Source organism: Hyla sarda, chromosome 2 (assembly GCF_029499605.1).
Source record: "Hyla sarda isolate aHylSar1 chromosome 2, aHylSar1.hap1, whole genome shotgun sequence".
In the NCBI taxonomy this organism is placed as follows: Eukaryota; Metazoa; Chordata; class Amphibia; order Anura; family Hylidae; genus Hyla; species Hyla sarda.
The window spans coordinates 399,045,667-399,071,526 of NC_079190.1; the positions used below are offsets into that span (position 1 = coordinate 399,045,667).

General features: G+C 44.5%; 1 protein-coding gene across 10 annotated transcripts in view; it reads right to left on the reverse strand.

Annotated features, from left to right (window-relative positions):
• Positions 1-25,860, reverse strand: part of CDKL5 (cyclin dependent kinase like 5) — a 358,007-nt gene that overhangs the window by 61,742 nt on the left and 270,405 nt on the right. For all 10 annotated transcript variants that reach the window (XM_056558772.1, XM_056558769.1, XM_056558775.1 and 7 more), the window contains exon 7: positions 1,524-1,644. In XM_056558772.1, the coding sequence (XP_056414747.1) occupies positions 1,524-1,644 (121 nt within the window). The remainder of the gene's footprint in view (positions 1-1,523; positions 1,645-25,860) is intronic.

Genomic DNA, 25,860 nt, shown 5'->3' on the forward strand with positions numbered 1-25,860 from the left:
TAACAGCATTTGCTGTAGCAAAGAACCCCCCACCAGTGATCAATATTCTTCAGCAGGCTTATTGTGTAGCTCTGCCAACCTAGCTATCCATAGATAATACTGGGACCAGCACTAGGGCTCTTTTGGTGCAGCCTATAGCAAGCTTATAGTGTTGCTCTGCTAACTGATGCCAACCTGGCTTTCCATGGGCTATTCTCTGGTTAATGCACCACTGAAGACTGATCGTGTTCCTCTGCTACAGTATATGGTGCTACCAGGACCAGACAATCATTGTCCTAATATCCTATCATTTGCTCTGCTTTCATTAATCCAACAGTGCTGTTGCTAATTTAGATTCCATAGAGACGCCATCCCGCCGTTTCCCTGGCTTACTGGCTTGGTCAAGGGTTTTGAGGCTCTATAGTGTCAGAAGCAATGGCGAGGTCTCATCAGGCTTCTGTTTGTGACGTGCATTAAGCGTGTCTATTTGCGCTATGCTGGCGAAATGTCAGGAAGGCTTCTCTATAGAATCTTAACTAGCAATGATAATGTTGGATGAATCTTTTCCTGGTAGCACCAGATAGCAGAACAACACATTTAGCGCATTAACAAGAGAATAGCCCATGGAAAGTCAGGTTGGCATCAGATTTACATTCTTAACCTGCATCTGGGACTGATCATAGTAGTGATCAATAATAGAGACTACACCAAAGGAGCCCTTGTGCTGAACACAGTATTATCAAGGGATAGCTAGGTTGGCATGTATTAGGAGAGCTACACAATAAGCCTACTGATTAATATTAAAGGAGTACTCCAGTGGAATTTTTTTTTTTTAATCAGCTGGCGCCAGAAAGTCAAACAGATTTGTAAATTACTTCTATTTAAAAACCTTAATCCTTTTCTTTTAAAATTTATGTTCAGTCTGACCACAGTGCTCTCTACTGACACCTCTGTCCATGTCAGGAACTGTACAGAGTAGGAGCAAATCCCCATTGCAAACCTCTCCTGCTCTGGACAGTTCCTGACATGGACAGAGGTGTCAGCAGAGAGCACTGTGGTCAGACAGAAAATAAATAAAAAATGGCCTGTTGGCATATGGCAGTTGAGTGCCCTGATAAGCAAGTTACTCCTTATGTACCATCAGTAGCGACTAAATCAATAGCTGTACTTTCGTGATCATAGGTCTGTCACAGTGGCAGTAGCGGTGCTGTAACCACAGGACCTTCCCCAGACCAGCGTCCATATGAGGATCAACTATGATCAATAGATAACACGTCTATTATTGGATCTCTTGGGACATTTTGACATATATAGATTTGTTACAGACAACAACTACTGCACCCAATGAACCCACTTGACTTTCATGTGGCCCACTGAGTTTCCATTATTATGTCCAGGATTTTACCGGACAAAATAGTGATTTCTGGTTTTAGAGTAAAAATGTTCTGTAATAAAGGAAATTTTTTTTTTACCAAGGAGTAAAGAATTCAATAACCTATTGAGTCTTGTAAAAATAGAAAGGCAATTGATATGAAACCTCTCACCTCTATGAACAATGTCATTCTTGTGACACCAGTGAATTGCCTTGATGAGCTGATAAATGTAGTTCTTGACTTTTTCCGGAGGAACTCCGTTTGGCATCTCTTCCAATAATTCAAGCATGTTCTAAATAAGGAAAAGTACAACAGGGTTCAGTGTTAATCTTATTACAATTTAACACGGCTCATTTCAGCTTCTTAAACCCACTCACAGCCTGGTTTATTTCCCAGCCAAAAGAATGATGCCAATGCAATCATGCAAGTACAGCTACGGGTCACCAGCCAGTTCCGTACAATATAGCAATGCACAAAATGTTGATTCATTGTTCAGATTAGATGATACAGAGGTTCTGTTTAATGTAGAGTGAATTCAAAATACTATTCATTTGCATATTTTGGCAATCTGTCTAATAGTAAAAGAATATAACAAAGGTGATTGAAAAATGTGAATAGACCAGTAGGGTCTAACCTTGTTAATAAGATTATTTAATCTTGCTGGTAAATGAAGGCCTTTGTCAAAAACAGTGGTCTCCAAAATACAGCTGATGACAAAAAAAAACTAAAACTCCCAGCATGCCGTAAGTTGTAGTTTTAAAACAGTTATAGAGGCCTATGTAAAGGACCACTGGTCCAGGTAGACATACCCTCCTACATAACTTTCTACATAACCTATATGTACAGACTGCACATAACTTCCTACATGACATGCACATGACCTACATGACCTATATGTACATACTGCACATAACTCCACATATAACTTCTATGTACATATAGAACAAAACCTCCTACAGAAACTATAAGAACATACCACATATGACCATCTATATGAACTATACGTACATACTGCACATAACCTCCTACATAACGTATATGTACAGACTGCACATAACCTCCTACATGACATGCACATGACCTATATGTACATACTGCACATAACTCCACATATAACTTCTATGTACATATAGAACAAAACCTCCTACAGAAACTATAAGAACATACCACATATGACCATCTATATGAACTATACGTACATACTGCACATAACCTCCTACATAACCTATATGTGCAGACTGCACATAACCTCCTCCATAACCTATAAGTACAGACTGCACAACACCTCCTACATAACCTATAAGTACATACTGCACATAACCTTCTATATAAGTTATTTGTACATACTATATATAACCTCCTATATAATCTAAACGTACATACTGCACATAACCTCCTACATGACCTACATATACATAACTGCACATAATGCCACATATAATTTCTATGCACATATTGAACATAACCTCCTACATAACCCATAAAAACACATATAACCTCCTATATAACCTATAAGCACATACTGCACATAACTTCCTACATAACCTATATGTACCTATATGTACAGAGTGCACATAACCTCCTTCATAACGTGTATGTACAGACAGCACAAAACCTCCTACATAACCTACAAGAACAGACTGCATATAACCTCTAACCTTATACATAACTTATAAGTACAGACTGTGCATAAACTTTTACATGACCTATAAGTACATACTGCAAAACACCTCCTACATAACCTACAAGCACAGACTGCATATAACCTCCTACATAACCTATATGTACATACTACATATAACCTCCTATATAGTCCAAATAGAGATAATGCACAGAACCTCCTGCATGGCCTATATGTACATACTGCACATAACACACCATATATAACTTCTATGTATATATTGAGCATAACCTCTTACATAACCTATAAGTTCATACTGCATATAACCTCCTACATAACCTGTAAGTACAGACTACACATAACCTCTTACATAACTTAAAAAGTGCATACTGCACATAACCTTCTACATAACCAATAAGTACAGACTGTGCATAACCTTTTACATAACCTATAAGTACATACTGCACAACATCTCCTACATAACCTACAAGCACAAACTGCATATAACCTCCTACATAACCTATATGTACACACTACATATAACCTCCTATATAATCCAAATAGACATAATGCACAGAACCTCCTGTCTGACCTATATGTACATACTGTACATAACACCACATATAACTGTTATGTACATATTGAACATAACTTCTTACATAACCTATAAGTACATACTGCACATAACCTCCTAGATAACCTACAAGCACAGACTGCATATAACCTATAAGTACATACTGCACATAACCTCCTACATAACCTATAAGTACATACTGCACATAACCTCCTACATAACCTATAAGTACATACTACATATAACCTCCTATATAACAGTGGTCACACATGCTCAGAAAAGTTTCACCACCTGGGTCGGCTTACACAGGGGTGGTAGAAGCTATTGTGCAAGCTACCGAATAAGAATCGGAGAACTAGAAACAGATGCTTCCTGCCAGCACTGACAACATTAAAATGTACAAAACTGTTAAGTTTTGCAAGATCTTACAGAGAAATGTAATATTTAACAATGAGTCAACCTCTTTGATAATTACATTTTATTGAAGAGAACTGTCTAAATCGAATTTAAAAAAAAAATCAAAAGGAAGCCTGCTAAACTAACATGAACATAAACATGTATTTTATGATGATTCTACTGAGGATGAATAAGTATAAAGATTTCATGTCCCTTTAAACTGTTCACGGTGAATTTCTATTTTCTGACTGGCATGCAGAGTCTAGTAATTTCAATATGATTGCAGTATGTAGCCTCTAATCAGAGACTGTGCAAAGGTCTGAAGACTACAGGGTTTCATAGGATCTAGGACACAAGTCACATTGATTAGTGTGGAGGAAATAAAGAGAGAGGCTTCACAGCACTACATACATCCAAGGCTTCTTCATCTCCTGAAGCAGAACAGTGCCATATGCCATCCTAACAGAAGACACAGAGTGGCCGGAAAATGTCTGCGGTATATTACAACTTTACAATGTGTTTATTATATGAACGAGATCTGGTATTAAATGGTCATTAAATGAAACACAAAATAACACACCAGGCCAATAACAACCAAAAACATAACACTGAGAAGATAAGTTTAGTATTAAAGGGGTATTCCGACCTTAGACATCTTATCCCCTATGCAAAGGATAGGAGATAAGATGTCTGATCACAGGGGTCCTACCGCTGGGACCTCCGCGATCTCTGTGCAGCACCCAGCATTCTGTGCTGGGTGCTGCTTCAGTCTCGGAAACTGGACCGCAAAATGCTGGACAGCAGAATGCCAGGTGCTGCACGTAGATCACGGGGTTCCCAGCAGTGGGACCCCCACGATCAGACATCTTATTCCATATCCTTTGGAGAGGGGATAAGATGTCTAAGGCTGGAATATGCATTTAGTCATTTAGTTTACATTGAAATCTGCAGCAATACATCAAATCTGCATACATTTGAACGTACCGTTCAAATATACGCAGATTTGATGTATTGCTGCAGATTTCAATGTAAACTAAATGACTGAGCACAGCTTCTAATCTGCAGTTACAAATCCTGCGCATCAAATCTGTGCAGGATACTGTACGTGTGAATGTAGCCTTAAAGGGGTACTCCAGTGGAAAACAAATGTTTTCAATTAAACTGGTGGCAGAAAATTAAACAGATTTGTAAATTACATCTATTTAAAAATATTTAGCCTTCTAGCACTCATCAGCTGCGGTATGCTCCAGAGGAAGTTGTGTAGTTCTTTCCAGTCTGACCACAGTGCTCTCTTCTGACACCTCTGTCATGTAAGGAACTGTCCAGAGCAGGAGAGGTTTACTATGGGGATTTGCTCCTGCTCTGGACAGTTCCTGACACAGACAAAGGTGGCAGCAGAGAGCACTGTGATCAGACTGGAAGGAATTACACAACTTCCTCTGTAGTATACAGCAGCTGATAAGTACTGGAAGGATTAAGCTATTTAAATAATTTACAAATCTGTTTAACTTTCTGGCACCATCTGATTTGAAAATACACTTTTTTCCACTGAAGTACCCATTTAAAGGAGTTATCCAAGCTTGTGGGTGAATGCTCACCAGATGATGCCACCCTAGCTCAAATCTTTTATTTTATTTTAACATCTAATCTGTGTAACAAAGTTGTTTTCTTTTTGCTAGGACTTGTGAATTGGATTACTATGTAGAGGACTACAACGGGGGGGATGAGTGTAACTGGTAGTTTTACTGTTTGTATACTTATACCCCTGAATAAATATGGGGGTTCGTTAACTTGAATGGGCACTGTCAGATCCAAAAACTTTTTATATGTTGTACATCTCATCTTATATATAAACCAATAGTTGGGCCACCAAGACATTCAAATTAAAGGGGTACACCGGTGCTTAGACATCTTATCCCCTATCCAAAGGATAGGGGATAAGATGCCTGATCGCGGGAGTCCCACCGCTGGGGACCCCCGTGATCTTGCACGCGGCACCCCGCTTGTAATCAGTCCCCGGAGAGTGTTCGCTCCAGGTCTGATTACCGGCAACCACAGGGCGGGCGGCGTGTGATGTCACGCCCCCGCCCCCATGTGATGTCCCGTAGGCTTGCATTGAGGGGCGGAGCGTGACATCACATGGGGGGCGGGGGCATGACATCACACGCGGCCCTGAGGTTGCTGGTAATCAGATCCGGAGCGAACACGCTCCGGGGACTGATTACAAACGGGGTGCCGCGTGCAAGATCCCAGGGGTCCCCAGCGGCAGGACTCCCGCGATCAGGAATCTTATCCCCTATCCGAAGGATGTGTAAGCACCGGAGAACCCCTTTAAATTGTGTCCAATGCATTTGTATTTTTTTTAAAATCAACTGGTGCCAGAAAGTTTAACGGATTTGTAAATTACTTCTATTTAAAAAAAATCTTAATCCTTCCAGTACTTATCAACTGCTGTATAATACAGAGGAAGTTCTTTACTTTTTTAATTTATTTTCTGTCTGTCCACGGTGCTCTCTGCTGACACCTCTGTCCATGTCAGGAACTGTCAAAAGCAGGAGCAAATCCCCATACCAGACAGAACCGTGGACAGACAGAAAAAGAAATTCAAAAAGAAAAGCACTTTCTCTGTATTATACAGCATCTGATAAGTACTTGAAGGATTAAGGTTTTTAAATAGAAGTCATTTACAAATCTGTTTAACTTTCTGGCACCAGTTGATTAAAAAATGTTCACCCCTTTAAACTATAATTCCTATCTTAAGCATTGAACACACAAGTCTATCTCTCAGACAGGAGAGAGCACAGAGGAGTACTATTAGACAGGGGAGAGCACAGAGGAGTACTATCAGACAGGAGCGAGAGCACAGAGGAGTACTATCAGACAGGAGAGAGCACAGAGGAGTCCTATCAGACAGGAGAGAGCACAGAGGAGTACTATCAGACAGAAGCAGCCCAGAGGAGTAATATCAGACCAGAGAGAGCACAAAGGAGTACTATCAGACAGGAGAGAGAGCACAGAAGAGTGCTATCAGACAGGAGAGAGCACAGAGAAGTAATATCAGACAGAAGCAGCCCAGAGGAGTAATATCAGACCAGAGAGAGCACAAAGGAGTACTATCAGACAGGAGAGAGAGCACAGAGGAGTGCTATCAGACAGGAGAGAGCACAGAGGAGTACTATCAGACAAGAGAGAGCCCATAGGAGTACTATCAGACAGGAGAGAGCACAGAGGAGTCCTATCAGACTGGAGAGAGCACAGAGGAGTCCTATCTTACAGGAGAGAGCACAGAGGAGTACTATCAGACAGGAGAAAGCACAGTGGAGTACTATCAAACAGGAGAGAGCACAGAGGAGTACTATCAAACATGAGAGAGCACAGAGGAGTGCTATCAGACAGGAGAGAGCACAGAGGAGTGCTATCAGACAGGAGAGAGCATAGAGGAGTACTATCAGACAGGAGAGAGCACAGAGGAGTACCATCAGACAGGAGAGAGCACAGAGGAGTCCTATGAGACAGAAGAGAGCACAGAGGTGTCCTATCTGACAGGAGAGAGCACAGAGGAGTACTATCAGACAGGAGAGAGCACAGAGGAATACTATCAAACAGGAGAGAGCACAGAGGAGCACTTTCAGACAGGAGAGAGCACAGAGGAGTTCTATCAGACAGGAGAGAGAGCACAGAGGAGTCCTATCAGACAGGGGAGAGCACAGAGGAGTCATATGAGAAAGGAGAGAGCACAGAGGAGTACTATCAGACAGGAGAGCGAGCACAGAGGAGTCCTATCAGACAGGAGAGAACACAGAGGAGTACTATCAGACAGGAGAGAGAGCACAGAGGAGTACTATACGACAGGGGAGAGCACAGAGGAGTCCTATAAGACAGGAGATAGCACAGAGGAGTACTATCAGACAGGAGAGAGAGAGAGCACAGAGGAGTGCTATTAGACAGGAGAGAGCAAAGAGGAGTACTATCAGACAGCAGAGAGCCCAGAGGAGTAATATCAGACAGGGGAGAGAGCACAGAGGAGTGCTATCAGACAGGAGAGAGCACAGAGGAGTACTATCAGACAGGAGAGAGCACAGAGGAGTACAATCAGACAGGAGAGAGCACAGAGGAGTACTATCAGACAGGAGAGAGCCCAGAGGAGTACTATCAGACAGGAGAGAGCCCAGAGGAGTACTATCAGACAGGAGAGAGCCCAGAGGAGTACTATCAGACAGGAGAGAGCACAGAGGAGTCCTATCAGACAGGAGAGAGCACAGATAATTACCATCAAACAGGAGAGAGCACAGAGGAGTACTATCATAAAGGAGAGAGCACAAAGGAGTACTATCAGACAGGAGAGAGCACAGAGGAGTCCTATCTGACAGTAGAGAGCACAGAGGAGTAGTATCAGACAGGAGAGAGCAAAGAGGAGTACTATCAAACAGGAGAGAGCACAGAGGCGTACTTTCAGACAGGAGAGAGCACAGATGAGTGCTATCAGACGGGAGAGAGAGCACAGAGGAGTCGTATTAGACAGGAGGGAGCACAGAGGAGTCCCATCAGACAGGAGAGAGCACAGAGGAGTACTATCAGACAGGAGAGAGCACAGAGGAGTCCTCTCAGACAGGAGAGAGCACAGAGGAGTCCTTTCAGACAGGAGAGAGCAGAGAGGAGTACTATCAGACAGGAGAGAGCACAGAGGAGTGCTATCAGACAGGAGAGAGCACAGAGGAGTACTATCAGACAGGAGAGAGCACAGAGGAGTACTAACAGACAGGAGAGAGCACAGAGGAGTACTAACAGACAGGAGGAAGCACAGAGGAGTCCTATCAGACAGGAGAGAGCACAGAGGAGTGCTATCAGACAGGAGAGAGCACAGAGGAGTCCTATCAAACAGGAGAGAGCACAGAGGAGTACTATCAGACAGGAGAGATCAAAGACGAGTTCTACCAGAAAGGAGGGAGCACAGAGGAGTCCTAACTGACAGTAGAGAGCACAGATGAGTAGTATCAGACAGGAGAGAGCACAGAGGAGCACTAACAAACAGAAAAGAGCACAGAGGAGTACTTTCAGACAGGAGAGAGCACAGGTGAGTGCTATCACACAGGAGAGAGAGCACAGAGGAGTCCTATCAGACAGGAGGGAGCACAGAGGAGTCCCATCAGACAGGAGAGAGCACAGAGGTGTACTATCAGACAGAAGAGAGCACAGAGGAGTCCTATCAGACAGGAGAGAGCAGAGAGGAGTCCTATCAGACAGGAGAGAGCAGAGAGGAGTACTATAAGACAGGAGAGAGCACAGAGGAGTCCTATCAGACAGGAGGGAGCACAGAGGAGTCCCATCAGACAGGAGAGAGCACAGAGGTGTACTGTCAGACAGGAGAGAGCACAGAGGATTCCTCTCACACAAGAGAGAGCAGAGGAGTCCTATCAGACAGGAGAGAGCACAGAGCAGTGCTATCAGACAGGAGAGAGCACAGAGGAGTACTAGACAGGAGAGAGCACAGAGGAGTACTATCAGACTGGAGAGAGCACAGAGGAGTGCTAGACCACCCTCACTTACTGGACTTTGTCCATGCCTGTGTGCTTCAGCTTGAAAAAAGCCATAATTTTATAAGCCATGATTTCTATAAAAAGGAAATCAAATTTTCTTATGAAGTATATTAGAAAGGTTAATGGTTTGCCAAGATGTACAGCATATAAAACGTTTTTGTATTGACAGTGCCCATAATTTTTTATTTTTTTATTGCTTTAAGGGTTATTATAAAGGGGCTACGAGCTGGGGTTGGAAAAAGAACAGTAGGTCATAGACATGTGCAATTCGGTTCGGCACGAATGTCTAATTTACCGAATGTTACCGTTTTCGGGCATTCGGACCGATCAAAATGCACGAAAACATATTTTGACCATTCCCGAATAGCCACGATAATACGAATAGCAAGATAACAAATGCATTCGTTATCCGTAAATTAACGTAAAGAATTCATTCTAATAACAAAAAAATAATAAAAAAGATACAGTAGTGATGGAAAAAATTGGATCTAATGAAATGTATCTTTTTTTATTATGAAATGTTTATTAATTTTTAAACAGGGATCAATTTATGTGAGCGGGTAAAGCACTAAAAATGTAGCCGACAATAATAAAAATGTAGTGTGTGCGTGTTTTTCACTTTTTTATTTATTTTTATTTTTTAGGTAGTACTACTACTCCCAGCATGGAACACACTGTTCCATGATGGGAGTAGTAGTTACCTGTACTAATTGACAGATCGCCGGGGTCCCTTGCGATCCTCTTGTATAATGTATAGATGCGGCGGCAGCTCTTCTATGGTCCCCTGCACTCAGGTATATATACACATATTCATATTTCCTGCAGAGCTGTGATTGGCCAGATGGTTCCAGCCAATCACAGCTCTCTGTGAGAAATAGGAATATGTGTATATATACGGCCGTGCAGGGGACCATAGGAGAACGGCCGCCGCATCTATACATTATACAGGAGGATCACAGCGGCTGTCAGGAGTGATACCCGCAGTGATTTTCCTTTACTACAAGTACTACCACTCCCAACATGGAGTACACTCTGCTCCATGCTGGGAGCTGTAGTACCTGCATTAATAGACAGATCGCAGCGGGTGTCAGAAGTTACAATCGCTGCGATATGTCTATTAATGCAGGTACTACAGCTCCCAGCAAGGAGCAGAGTGTGCTCCATGTTGGGAGTATTAGTACCTGCACTAAGGGACAGATCCCAGCGAATGTCACTTCTCCTGACACCAGCTGCGATATGTGAATGTCGGGATCAGCTGTTCTCAGGGCTACAGAGCCGGGAGAACAGCTGACGCTGAGTCATAGCACAGTACAACCTATAGAGGATGTGTATAGGTTACAAGATGACTTGGATAGACTAAGTGTCTGGGCATCCACTTGGCAAATGAGGTTCAATGTGGATAAATGTAAAGTTATGCATCTGGGTACTAATAACATGCATGCGTCGTATGTCTTAGGGGGGATTAAACTGGCAGAGTCACTGGTAGAGAAGGATCTGGGTGTACTTGTAGATCACAGACTACAGAATAGCATGCAATGTCAGGCTGCTGCTTCCAAGGCCGGCAGGATATTGTCATGTATAAAAAGAGGCATGGACTCAAGGGACAGGGACATAATACTCCTCCTTTATAAAGCATTGGTACGGCCTCACCTGGAATATGCTGTTCAGTTTTGGGCACCAGTCCATAAAAGGGACACTGTGGAGCTGGAAAGGGTGCAGAGACGCGTGACTAAACTAATATGGGGCATGGAACATCTTAGCTATGAGGAGCGATTAAAGGAGCTACAATTGTTTAGTCTTGAGAAGAGACGTTTAAGGGGAGATATGATAAATGCATATAAGTATATTAATGGCCCATACAAAAAATATGGAGAAAAACTGTTCCAGGTCAAACCCCCCCCCAAGGACGAGGGGGCACTCCCTCCGTCTGGAGAAGAAAAAGTTTAGTCTAAAGGGGCGACACGCCTTCTTTACCATGAGAACTGTGAACTTATGGAACAGTCTACCTCAGGAACAGGTCACAGAAGGAAAAACTAACAGCTTTAAAACAGGATTAGATACATTCCTGGAACAAAATAACATTAATGCTTATGAAGAAATATAAAATCCCATCCCTTCCCCAATATAACGGCACACCCCTACCCTTCAATTCCCTGGTTGAACTTGATGGACGTATGTCTTTTTTCAACCGTACTAACTATGTAACTATGTAACTATACTGCCCAGCAAGAACTTACAGTGAGCCTGCAATGTGTATACAGTATACACATTGCTGGCTCACTTAACCCCTTGCTGAGCTGTGCGCTATGCGCAAGCCCAGCAAGGAAAGAGTTAACTTACACTGCTGGACAGTGTAGGTTAACCCTTTGGGTGGTATACACTATATACAGCTATCTATAGATAGCTGTGTATAGTGAATACAGAAGACGAATACCGCTTACTTCCCTCTAGTACCGGGCAGGCCCGTGTAGCTCTTCCCCCTAGTGATGATGTCATTAGGGGCAGAGCTACAGAAGGGAACAAGGCTAGTTAATCTGAAGCTCTCTTCACATTGTCCGTTTTGTATAATGTGAACAGACCCTTCTTGGCAGTGTCTACCCAGACAGGGAGACTCCAGCTGTTGCTAAACTACAACTCCCAGCATGCCCAGACAGCCAAAGGCTGTCCGGGCATGCTGGGAGTTGTAGTTTTGCACCAATTGGTGGCACCTTGTTTCGGTAGACATTGCATCATGGGTGCTCTCCCCAGTGGGCAGCGCCAAAAATGTCATAACCAATTTTTTGTGTTTTTTTTCTTCTCGTTTCAGATCCGTGTATGCAGAGGATTACTGCGGATTCGATGGATTACGGCGGATTTATTTTTTTCTTTTAATAAAATGGTTAACGAGGGCTGTGGGGGAGTGTTTTTTTAAATAAAATAATTTTTCCAATGTGTTGTGTTTTTTTTAATTGAATTTTCAGGCTTAGTAGTGGAAGCTGGTCTTATTGACTGAATCCATTACTAAGCCAAGGCTTAGCGTTAGCCCTCAAAAACAGCTAGCGCTAACCCCCAATTATTACCCCGGTACCCACCGCCACAGGGGTGCCGGGAAGAGCCGGTACCAACAGGCCCGGAGTGTCAAAAATGGCGCTCCTGGGCCTAGGCGGTAACAGACAGGCCTTATTTAGGCTGGGGAGGGCCAGTAACAATGGTCCTCGCCCACCCTGGTAACGTCAGGCTGTTGCTGTTTGGTTGGTATTGTGCTGAGAATGAAAATACGGGGAACCCGATGTGTTTAAAAAAAAAATGTATTTAAATAAAAAAACGTATAGAGTTCCCCGTATTTTCATTCTCAGCACAATACCAACCAAACGGCAACAGCCTGACATTACCAGGGTGGGCAAGGACCATTGTTACTAGCCCTCAATAACGCCAGCCTGTTACCGCCTAGGCCCAGGAGCACCATTTTTGATGCTGCAGGCCTGTTGATGCCGGGAAGGTGGGTACCGGGGTAATAATTGGGGATTAGCGCTAGCGGTTTTTGGGGGCTAACGCTAAGCCCTGGCTTAGTAATGGATTCAGTCAATAAGACCGGCTTCCACTACTAGGCCTGAAAATTGTATAAAAAAAAAAAAAACAACACATTGGAAAAATTATTTTATTTAAAAAAAACACTCCCCCACAGCCCTCGTTAACCATTTTATTAAAAGAAAAAAAAATCTGCCGTAATCCTTCAAATCCGCAGTAATCCTCTGCATACACGGATCTGAAACGAGAAGAAAAAAACACAAAAAATTGGTTATGACATTTTTGGTGCTGTCCGCTGGGGAGAGCACCCATGATGTAATGTCTACCCAAACAGGGAGCCACCAATTGGTGCAAAACTACAACTCCCAGCATGCCCAGACAGCCTTTGGCTGTCTGGGCATGCTGGGAGTTGTAGTTTAGCAACAGCTGTGGTCTCCCTGTCTGGGTAGACACTGCCAGAAGGGTCTCTTCCCATCATACAAACCGGACAATGTGAACAGAGCTTCAGATTAACTAGCCTAGTTCCCTTCTGTAGCTCCGCCCCTAATGACATCATCACTAGGGGGAAGAGCTACACAGACCTGCCCGGGACTCGAGGGAAGTAAACGGACTTCGTCTTCTGTATACACTATATACAGCTATCTATAGACTGTCCAGCAGTGTAAGTTAACCCTTTTCTTGCTGGGCTTGCGCATAGCGCAGAGCTCAGCAAGGGGTTAAGTGAGCCCTCAATGTGTATACTGTATACACATTGCAGGCTCACTGTAAGTTCTTGCTGGGCAGTAGATATACGATGTATAGATACGGCTCAGCGTCAGCTGTTCTCCCGACTCTGTAGCCCTAAGAACAGCTGATCCCGACATTCACATAAGGACGATCGCAGCGGGTGTCAGGAGGAGTGACATCCGCTGGGATCTGTCCCTTACTGCAGGTACTAATACTCCCAACATGGAGCACACTCTGCACACTCTGCTCAATGCTTGGAGCTGTAGTATCTGCATTAATAGACATATCGCAGCCAGTGTAACTTCTGACACCCGCTGCGATCTGTCTATTAATGCAGGTACTACAGCTCCCAGCATGGAGCAGAGTGTACTCCATGTTGGGAGTAGTAGTACTTGTAGTAAAAGAAAGATCACTGCGGGTATCACTCCTGACACCCGCTGTGATGCTCCTGTATAATGTATAGATGCGGCGGCCGCTCTCCTATGGTCCCCTGCACGGCCGTATATATACACATATTCCTATTTCTCACAGATAGCTGTGATTGGCTGGAACCATCTGGCCAATCACAGCTCTGCAGGAAATATGAATATGTGTATATATACGTGAGTGCAGGGGACCATAGAAGAGCGGCTGCCGCATCTATACATTATACAAGAGGATCGCAAGGGACCCCAACGAGTTGTCAATTAGTACAGGTAACTACTATTCCCATCATGGAACAGTGTGTTCCAGGAGTAGTAGTACTACCTAAAAAATAAAAAAAAATTAAAAAGTGAAAAACACGCACACACTACATTTTTAGTATTGTCGACTACATTTTTAGTGCTTTACCCGCTCACATAAATTGATCCCTGTTTAAAAATTTATAAACATTTCATAATAAAAAAGATACATTTCGTTAGATACAATTTTTTTCATCACTACTGTATCTTTTTTATTATTATTTTTTATGGTACCCTACGAAATTTTAATAAAAAAGGTATCTCCATAATTTTTTAGGATCGCTAAAGTCCAAAAAAGAATAAAAAGATTTACTGAATGTACCCGAATACCAAATGTATCCGAAAAATCTATACCGAAAATATTACCGAACCGAAAAAATTTTCCAAAATGAAAAAACGAAGCAAAACGAAAATTTTTCTAATGCACAAGTCTAGTAGGTCATTACGCACAGTCCTAAAGTAAGGAGAGAGGGGAGATTACGGTACCTCTCTTCGCATAAAGTGGAAACAAACACCAGGAGCATAATCATGTGGCTGCATGTGAGACTGGTAACTAAAGTATTTCAGCAATATGGTCTCTATAAAATACATCAGCTCACCTACACACTAGTTCTTGGCCATCTGTGGTCCCCGGCAAAGCTGCATGGCCACAGGAAATACTTCTATACAGGTGTGGTTTCGGATTGTGAGGTGCAGGTTAGATGTTATAACCCAAGGGGCAGATGTTATTAACCCCTTCTTGTCGTGACACCAGGGCATGGTTTAGCCTTAACCACCCAAAGGTAATACCGCTGGTCCTGGGCTAGGCACGGGGCAATAAAGACATCAACGCCAAGTTATTGACAATGGTAGCTTTACTGAGGGTAGACAGGTGATAGAGTCTATGCAGTACAGCCAGTATCCCAAGGAGGAGTAGAATTGACTTGACTGACTTGATGATTGACAAGTAGATGACTTTGGTTTACTTGCAATTGACAGGTGGCACACTCACTGAGATGACTGCACTGGACCTCAGGAAATAAGAAAGAGATTGCAGCCCCTCCCCTGGTTATATACGGGGGCTGTGCAAGGCGCCCATAGGTCACTCGGGGGGTCACCTGGTCACTAGTGCCTCCTGGGTAACAATCACATGGCATAACAATTAAAGAAACAGTACAGTATTAATATCACAACTTATATACACAGGGGATAATACATAAAGGGGGTCCTGGGGACATGGAGAGACTCTGCTTGACAGGGCAGGAGAAGTACGGGGAAACACCATCCCGTACTGGGCTACCACACAGGTACAATACAATTAATTTATTCCAGTAATATCAAACAGTTTCAGATTATGAAAAATTCGATATGGTGACTAGTATATAGAAGTGGTGATGATAGTGAACCCCCTAAAATGCAGTCCAGTACAAACAAACCAAACTAAATTTTTTGAGCATTGATCAGTCTATGAAGGGAGAATGATAACACCCAGTTATCAGTTTATTTATACACCTTCCAGAAGAATGGCAGAGTTCTAAGGAGTGCTAACAAAGAGTTCTAAGAAAAGACAATACAGAACAGTTCTATTGTGGGGATTACAATAGCTGTCCTACAAAGCTTTTATCCTGCTCTTTTTATGATATTTAGGCTTTGTTTGGAGGGCATTATTGCACAACTAGGATTCAATGTTTTACAGCAAAAGGCAGATGTCCTGGGGAAAGTCATGAATTTCTAAGATTTGTCCCTGAAAATGCATTGGAGAGCTACAAAAATATTCAACAATACCATACATTTCTGTAGTAACAGTAAAACAATTATGCTATATAGTATGAAGTGCAAGCTTAAAGGGGTACTCCACTGGAAAACACCCTGATGAAGGGTCACATGACCTGAAGCGCGTCATGTTGCTTATCCAGGAGGTTTTATTGTTTGTGATTTGAGACGTCCATGTCGAAGTTTTATCTTGGAATACAATAAAAGGTGAAGTTTATCATACCGCTGGCTTCTGCACTTTTCTTCTCGAGTTGGAGGTTTTGACTTGCCGTGTGGAGGATCGGGTGAGCTGACATCCCTTGTATTCATAATGTACAAATCTGTATAACTTTCTGGCACTAACTGATCTGAAATGAGTTTTTCTCTGAAATACCCCTTCAACTTTCCTAGAGTTCCACGCAGTATTTTGTTTACATTACATTTAACTGGACCAGACACCAGCGTGCTTTTATCCTAAGCAGGTACAAAAGATGGTGGCTGCATTTCATTATACAGGGTTTTGCTAGAGGCCCCCAAAAAATTGCTATAACTTAAGACACATGAATATATTCCAATGAAATTTGGTCAGCACAAAACTCATTCAGCGAGAATTGGGAAGCGCATGTGCTGGAAGGGTCCTCCATTTGCAGTTAAGCACGTCGGAACTTAACACACCGTACTGCTGTACGGTCTGCTAAGTGAAAACTGCTCTTCAATATGTGCGCACATTGAACACACTTTTTTTGTACAGTATTGTAAGATACGGGCAGCACCAACTCCTATTGACAAACAACGAAAGCAAAATGTGGCTGTACTTGTGGCATGGTGTTCTGAGCGAGATAGCTAGGCAAGTTTCCCAGACTAGCAGTTTCATCTCCCTTTCTGGTGAGTGTTTGACGGACATGTTAAGAGGGGTTTCTGATTCTCAAGGAGTAAGGTTTGATTTTGTTTCAGGTGCTCAAACAGGTGGAACACCCCTTAGGGTGGGTTCACACCACGTTTTTGCAATACAGTTCCCGTATCAGGTTTTTGGATGAAAAACGGATTTCTCAAAACCTGACTAAACTGTATCTAAATGTGTGTACTAATTTTAACCCGTATACAGTTTAAGAAAAAAACGTATAAGTTTTTAACTTTTCACTCTATTATGAATAAAGTTTCACTTGTTTGATTGAAATTCCAAGAAAAAAAACTGTGCAAAGTCAAAAACCGTATGGTGCAAACCGGATTGAACCGTATGCACTTAAGGTTCTTTACAGTTCCCATTGACTCCCATGTTTTAAAAAAACGTATACGGTTTCTATACGGTTTTTCACCCGGATCAAAAACCGTGGTAGGCTACGGTTTTGGGTACGGGAAAAAAAAACAGACAAAACCGTACAATATGCAAAAAGGACACAATTGACTGCATAGTTTGGCATACGGTTTTCAATGGAAAGTCAATGCATACATTTTTCAATACGGTTCTATACGTTTTTCAAATTGAAATCGTAAACGGGAACTTTATTGCAAAAACGTGGTGTGAACCCACCGTTAGTTAAGCTGCATTCACACCACGTTTTTGCAATAAAGTTCCCGTATCAGGTTTTTGATGAAAAACGGATTCCTCAAAAACCATACTAAACTGTTTCAAAACGTGTGTAAAAAATGTCAACCCGTATACGGTAAAAAAACGTACATGGTTTGAAAAATTATGTCCGGTTGCATCAGTTTTTCAAGAAAAAATGTATACGTTTTTAACTTTTCACTCCATTATGTATAAAGTTTCACTTGTTTGATTGAAATTCTAAGAAAAAAGCGGTGCAAAATAAAAAACCGTATGGTGCAAACCAGATGGAATCGTACACACATGCTGTTCTATACAGTTCCCATTGACTACCATGGGTTTCAATACGGTTTTTCACCCGGACCAAAAACCGTGGTAGACTACGGTATTGGGTACGGGAAAAAAAGGACAAAACTGTACAAGACGCAAAACGGATGCAACCGGATGTCTCATTTGGCATACGGTTTTCAATGGAGAGTCAATTCATACGGTTTTCAATACAGTTCCATATGGTTTTCAAATTTAAAATGTATATGGGAACTGTTTTGCAAAAACGTGGTGTGAATGCACCCTTACAAATCTTCGGACAAATTTTTTTCTTATCCCTTATCACCCAATTACATGTGCATAGTGCCAGCTGCTGGCATCTATAAATGAATGGCAGGTGCAAATTAAATACTTAAAGCCTTTCATGTCTCACCGCTTTCTATTTAATTATATGTTTGGAGCCCCAAAAAAACAATTGTGTGATATATTCCTGAAGTTAAACATACTGCGGTATTACCCTCTGAATTTCATTCTGTTATACTTAACAGGCTGATTTGGAACAAGTCGACGGAAAATATTTTATATACTGGTAACTGTAGAAGGTGATTATTGTTTTTTAACCAATTTTTTGTGCATATGTAACACTTTTCAAGTGGAAGCATCATTAATAAAAAATAAATAAAAAAAAAGAATTAAAGTATGAAGCTTCTTGCCAAATATAGATATTAAATACACGTTGCTGCTGCTGGGTGTCATAGCAACTGTCAGAAAACAAAACATATTCAACGCAAAAGCATTTAGCAAAGATTCCCTCTGTATGCATAATTTCCAGGGTGGAAGGCACCTACGCTGCTAAGGGGCTCAGCAACTAAGTGGGCCCTATCACCTCTCAGACATATGGTGCAGTTACTGATGACTATGGTGATAGAAAGGGGCCATATCCTTTGCATTATTCTTGTAATTAAAGGGGTTATCCACCATAAGGTGATTTTAGTACTTACCTGCCAGAACTGGGTATTTCCTGTTGGATTTTGTTCTCTAAACTACACATCCCACAGTTCCATGCTTAAAAGTTTGAGGTCACTTTCCTTCCTCCCACACATCAGCCACCCCACCCATTGAAACACCGTGTTTTCTAACCAGGGGGCCTACAGCTGTTGCAAAATTGAAGCAGGACAGGCTCCCTCTGATCACCTGACTAGTGATGTCAGGTCCTGACGCACTGCAACCTGGGAAATCCCGAGACATGAGTAATTTTGTATGCTGTTAAAAATAAATATTGTGGCGATAGTCACAGAAGATTTGTGAGAAAACCGTCACATACAGATACAGACAATATATTATGAACTATCTTTACAGCCCCTGTAGCATAGTCAAATAAAAACATTCCTGGAATACCCCATTAACAGAACTGAAATTATCAGAAAGAGAATAAAAAACAACATAATAATCAACACATGATGTCGATGTAAGATGTTTGTACTGTAACGAGTACTCTATCCCCTTACTGTGACATCACTGCATGAATTATCTCAGTCTAGGGAAACCACATGGTGGAGTGAGGCCCCAAATATACTTATTATGACTTTATTACTACATTAGTAGAATTTGCAGGACTGTCCACAAAAGGCCAGTGATTACTTCTATTTACTTTAATATTGATATTGTCACGATGCCGGCTGGCAGGTAGTGGATCCTCTGTGCCAGAGAGGGATTGGCGTGGACCGTGCTAGTGGATCGGTTCTAAGTCACTACTGGTTTTCACCAGAGCCCGCCGCAAAGCGGGATGGACTTGCTGCGGCGGTAGTGACCAGGTCGTATCCACTAGCAACGGCTCAACCTCTCTGACTGCTGAAGATAGGCGCGGTACAAGGGAGTAGGCAGAAGCAAGGTCGGACGTAGCAGAAGGTCGGGGCAGGCAGCAAGGATCGTAGTCAGGGGCAACGGCAGGAGGTCTGGAACACAGGCTAGGAACACACAAGGAAACGCTTTCACTGGCACGATGGCAACAAGATCCGGCAAGGAAGTGCAGGGGAAGTGAGGTGATATAGGGAAGTGCACAGGTGATCAGACTAATTGGAACCACTGCGCCAATCAGCGGCGCAGTGGCCCTTTAAATCGCAAAGACCCGGCGCGCGCCCTAAGGAGCGGGGCCGCGCGCGCCGGGACAGGACCGACGGAGAGCGAGTCAGGTACGGGAGCCGGGGTGCGCATCGCGAGCGGGCGCTACCCGCATCGCGAATCGCATCCCGGCTGGAGGCAGTATCGCAGCGCCCCGGGTCAGTGGATCTGACCGGAGCGCTGCAGTGAGGAGAGTGTAGCGAGCGCTCCGGGGAGGAGCGGGGACCCGGAGCGCTCGGCGTAACAGTACCCCCCCCCTTGGGTCTCCCCCTCTTCTTAGAGCCTGAGAACCTGAGGAGCAGACTTTTGTCTAGGATATTGTCCTCAGGTTCCCAGGATCTCTCTTCTGGACCACAACCCTCCCAATCCACTAAAAAAAAGGTTTTCCCTCTGACCTTTTTAGATGCTAGAATCTCTTTGACTGAGAAGATGTCCGAGGAGCCGGAAACAGGAGTGGGAGGAACAGATTTGGGAGAGAAACGGTTGATGATGAGTGGTTTAAGAAGAGAAACGTGAAAGGCATTAGGAATACGAAGAGAAGGAGGAAGAAGAAGTTTGTAAGAGACAGGATTAATCTGACACAAAATTTTGAAAGGACCAAGATAGCGTGGTCCCAACTTGTAGCTAGGGACACGGAAGCGGACATATTTAGCGGAGAGCCATACCTTGTCTCCAGGGGAAAAAATGGGAGGAGCTCTTCTTTTCTTATCCGCGAACTTCTTCATGCGTGATGAAGCCTGTAAGAGAGAATTTTGGGTCTCTCTCCATATGATGGAAAGGTCACGAGAAATTTCATCCACAGCGGGCAGACCAGAGGGCAAGGGGGTAGGGAGGGGGGGAAGAGGGTGACGGCCGTACACCACGAAAAATGGGGATTTGGAGGAAGATTCAGAGACTCTGAAGTTATACGAGAATTCGGCCCATGGAAGGAGATCTGCCCAGTCATCCTGGCGGGAGGAAACAAAATGTCGTAAATAATCACCCAAGACCTGGTTAATTCTTTCTACTTGTCCATTGGATTGGGGATGATATGCAGAAGAAAAATTTAATTTAATCTTGAGTTGTTTACAGAGAGCCCTCCAGAATTTAGACACGAATTGGACGCCTCTATCCGAGACGATCTGCGTAGGCAACCCGTGAAGACGAAAAATGTGTACAAAAAATTGTTTAGCCAACTGAGGCGCTGAAGGAAGACCAGGAAGAGGGATGAAATGTGCCATTTTGGAGAATCGATCAACGACCACCCAAATAACAGTGTTGCCACGGGAAGGGGGTAAATCAGTAATAAAATCCATACCAATCAGAGACCAAGGCTGTTCGGGGACAGGCAGGGGATGAAGAAAACCAGCGGGCTTCTGGCGAGGAGTCTTATCCCGGGCACAGATAGTGCAGGCTCGCACAAAGTCCACAACATCCGTCTCCAGAGTCGGCCACCAATAGAAGCGGGAGATGAGTTGCACAGATTTCTTGATGCCCACATGACCTGCGAGATGGGAGGAGTGACCCCATTTGAGGATTCCGAGGCGTTGGCGTGGAGAAACAAAGGTCTTTCCTGGAGGAGTTTGCCTGATGGAGGCTGGAGAAGTGGAAATCAGGCAGTCAGGAGGAATGATGTGTTGCGGAGAAAGTTCAACTTCCGAGGCATCCGAGGAACGAGAGAGAGCATCGGCCCTAATGTTCTTATCGGCAGGCCGAAAGTGAATTTCAAAATTAAATCGGGCAAAGAACAGAGACCACCGGGCCTGGCGAGGATTCAGCCGTTGGGCAGACTGGAGGTAGGAGAGGTTCTTGTGATCGGTGTAAATAATAACTGGAAATCTTGATCCCTCCAGCAGATGCCTCCATTCCTCAAGTGCTAATTTGATGGCTAGAAGCTCTCGATCCCCGATGGAGTAGTTCCTCTCCGCCGGAGAGAAGGTCCTAGAAAAAACCCCACAAGTGACAGCATGCCCGGAAGAATTTTTTTGTAGAAGAACAGCTCCAGCTCCCACTGAGGAGGCATCAACCTCCAATAGGAAGGGTTTGGAAGGGTCAGGTCTGGAGAGCACGGGAGCCGAAGAAAAGGCAGACTTGAGTCGTTTAAAGGCGTCTTCCGCTTGAGGAGGCCAAGACTTGGGATCGGCATTTTTTTTGGTTAAAGCCACGATAGGGGCCACAACGGTAGAAAAATGTGGAATAAATTGCCTGTAATAATTGGCGAACCCCAAAAAGCCTTGGATAGCACGGAGTCCGGAGGGGCGTGGCCAATCTAAGACGGCAGAGAGTTTGTCTGGATCCATTTGTAGTCCCTGGCCAGAGACCAAGTATCCTAGAAAAGGAAGAGATTGGCATTCAAACAGACATTTCTCAATTTTGGCATAGAGTTGATTGTCACGAAGTCTTTGAAGAACCATACGGACATGCTGGCGGTGTTCTTCTAGATTGGCAGAAAAAATCAGGATATCGTCCAGATATACAACAACACAGGAGTATAAAAGATCACGAAAAATTTCATTAACAAAGTCTTGGAAGACGGCAGGGGCGTTGCACAGGCCAAAGGGCATGACCAGATACTCAAAGTGTCCATCTCTGGTGTTAAATGCCGTTTTCCATTCATCCCCCTCTCTGATGCGGATGAGATTATAAGCACCTCTTAAGTCCAGTTTAGTAAAGATGTGGGCACCTTGGAGGCGATCAAAGAGTTCAGAGATGAGGGGTAGGGGGTAGCGGTTCTTAACCGTGATTTTATTAAGACCGCGGTAGTCAATGCAAGGACGTAGGGAGCCATCTTTTTTGGACACAAAGAAAAATCCGGCTCCGGCAGGAGAGGAGGATTTACGGATAAAGCCCTTTTTTAAATTTTCCTGGACGTATTCAGACATGGCAAGAGTCTCTGGGGCGGACAGAGGATAAATTCTGCCCCGGGGTGGAGTAGTGCCCGGGAGGAGGTCGATAGGACAATCATAAGGCCTGTGAGGAGGTAGAGTCTCAGCTTGTTTTTTGCAGAAAACATCCGCAAAGTCCATATAGGCCTTAGGGAGACCGGTTACTGGAGGAACCACAGAGTCACGGCAAGGGTTACTGGGAACCGGTTTTAGACAGTCCTTGGAACAAGAGGGCCCCCAACTCTTGATCTCCCCAGTGGACCAATCCAGGGTTGGGGAATGAAGTTGAAGCCAGGGAAGTCCAAGGAGAATTTCAGAAGTGCAATTGGGGAGGACCAAAAGTTCAATCCTCTCGTGATGAGATCCGATGCACATTAGAAGGGGCTCCGTGCGGAAACGTATGGTACAGTCCAATCTTTCATTGTTTACACAATTGATGTAAAGGGGTCTGGCGAGACTGGTCACTGGGATGTTGAACCTGTTGACGAGAGAGGCCAAAATAAAATTTCCTGCAGATCCAGAGTCCAAGAAGGCCATAGTAGAGAAGGAGAAGGCAGAGGCAGACATCCGCACAGGCACAGTAAGACGTGGAGAAGCAGAGTAGACATCAAGGACTGTCTCACCTTTGTGCGGAGTCAGGGTACGTTTTTCCAGGCGGGGAGGACGGATAGGACAATCCCTCAGGAAGTGTTCGGTACTAGCACAGTACAGGCAGAGATTCTCCATGCGGCGTCGTGTCCTCTCTTGAGGTGTCAGGCGAGACCGGTCGACCTGCATAGCCTCCACGGCGGGAGGCACAGGAACGGATTGCAGGGGACCAGAGGAGAGAGGAGCCGAGGAGAAGAAACGCCTCGTGCGAACAGAGTCCATATCTTGGCGGAGCTCCTGACGCCTTTCGGAAAAACGCATGTCAATGCGAGTGGCTAGGTGAATGAGTTCATGTAGATTAGCAGGGATTTCTCGTGCGGCCAGAACATCTTTAATGTTGCTGGATAGGCCTTTTTTAAAGGTCGCGCAGAGGGCCTCATTATTCCAGGATAATTCTGAAGCAAGAGTACGGAATTGTACGGCATACTCGCCAACGGAAGAATTACCCTGGACCAGGTTCAACAGGGCAGTCTCAGCAGAAGAGGCTCGGGCAGGTTCCTCAAAGACACTTCGGATTTCCGAGAAGAAGGAGTGTACAGAGGCAGTGACGGGGTCATTGCGGTCCCAGAGCGGTGTGGCCCAAGACAGGGCTTTTCCAGACAGAAGGCTGACTACGAAAGCCACCTTAGACCTTTCAGTGGGAAACTGGTCCGACATCATCTCCAGGTGCAGGGAACATTGGGAAAGAAAGCCACGGCAAAACTTAGAGTCCCCATCAAATTTATCCGGCAAGGATAGGCGTAGACCAGAAGCGGCCACTCGCTGCGGAGGAGGTGCAGGAGCTGGCGGAGGAGATGATTGCTGAAGCTGTGGTAGTAACTGCTGTAGCATAACGGTCAGTTGAGACAGCTGTTGGCCTTGTTGCGCTATTTGTTGTGACTGCTGGGCGACCACCGTGGTGAGGTCAGCGACAACTGGCAGAGGAACTTCAGCGGGATCCATGGCCGGATCTACTGTCACGATGCCGGCTGGCAGGTAGTGGATCCTCTGTGCCAGAGAGGGATTGGCGTGGACCGTGCTAGTGGATCGGTTCTAAGTCACTACTGGTTTTCACCAGAGCCCGCCGCAAAGCGGGATGGACTTGCTGCGGCGGTAGTGACCAGGTCGTATCCACTAGCAACGGCTCAACCTCTCTGACTGCTGAAGATAGGCGCGGTACAAGGGAGTAGGCAGAAGCAAGGTCGGACGTAGCAGAAGGTCGGGGCAGGCAGCAAGGATCGTAGTCAGGGGCAACGGCAGGAGGTCTGGAACACAGGCTAGGAACACACAAGGAAACGCTTTCACTGGCACGATGGCAACAAGATCCGGCAAGGAAGTGCAGGGGAAGTGAGGTGATATAGGGAAGTGCACAGGTGATCAGACTAATTGGAACCACTGCGCCAATCAGCGGCGCAGTGGCCCTTTAAATCGCAAAGACCCGGCGCGCGCGCGCCCTAAGGAGCGGGGCCGCGCGCGCCGGGACAGGACCGACGGAGAGCGAGTCAGGTACGGGAGCCGGGGTGCGCATCGCGAGCGGGCGCTACCCGCATCGCGAATCGCATCCCGGCTGGAGGCAGTATCGCAGCGCCCCGGGTCAGTGGATCTGACCGGAGCGCTGCAGTGAGGAGAGTGTAGCGAGCGCTCCGGGGAGGAGCGGGGACCCGGAGCGCTCGGCGTAACAGATATCTTTAAGTACTTGGGAGGCATTCCCAGAATATAAGTAGGAATCTATAAAGTAATTGCAATAGAAACACACATGCTACTGTATGTGTCGTACCTAAAAACATAAATAATACCAAGTTATAACTCAAAGCTCCCGGGCACAGCTGTTAAATACTTTTGGAAAAGCAATGTTCGGCTCACCGCACCTGCAACTTGTTTCGAACCCCACCTTGGAGCCTGGACAGCAAGAGCACACCAGTGAATCCAATCCAAAATAAAGTCCGGCCCTTGAAGCGCCATACTTTCTTTTGGATTAAATACTTTTGGGCCCTAACAGACACCAGGGGGTGGATGTAACTGGTAGCCGTGCGCTTCCTATAGATATGTCTTGAAAAAAAAAAAACAGACTAGTGAAGGGGAGTTCCATAACTTAAAGGGGGTTTCCAAACTTATAAAATTCAGAAAATCTACGGGTGGGGGTGGAATTACAGATCAGAAGGACTATGGTCCCTATGATTTCTCTCCCCTCTCACACAAGTTGCTTTTATTTCCAGCTGTCTGCATGCCCCTCTATAACATGGTATAAGGAAGTGCTGTAATTATTGCT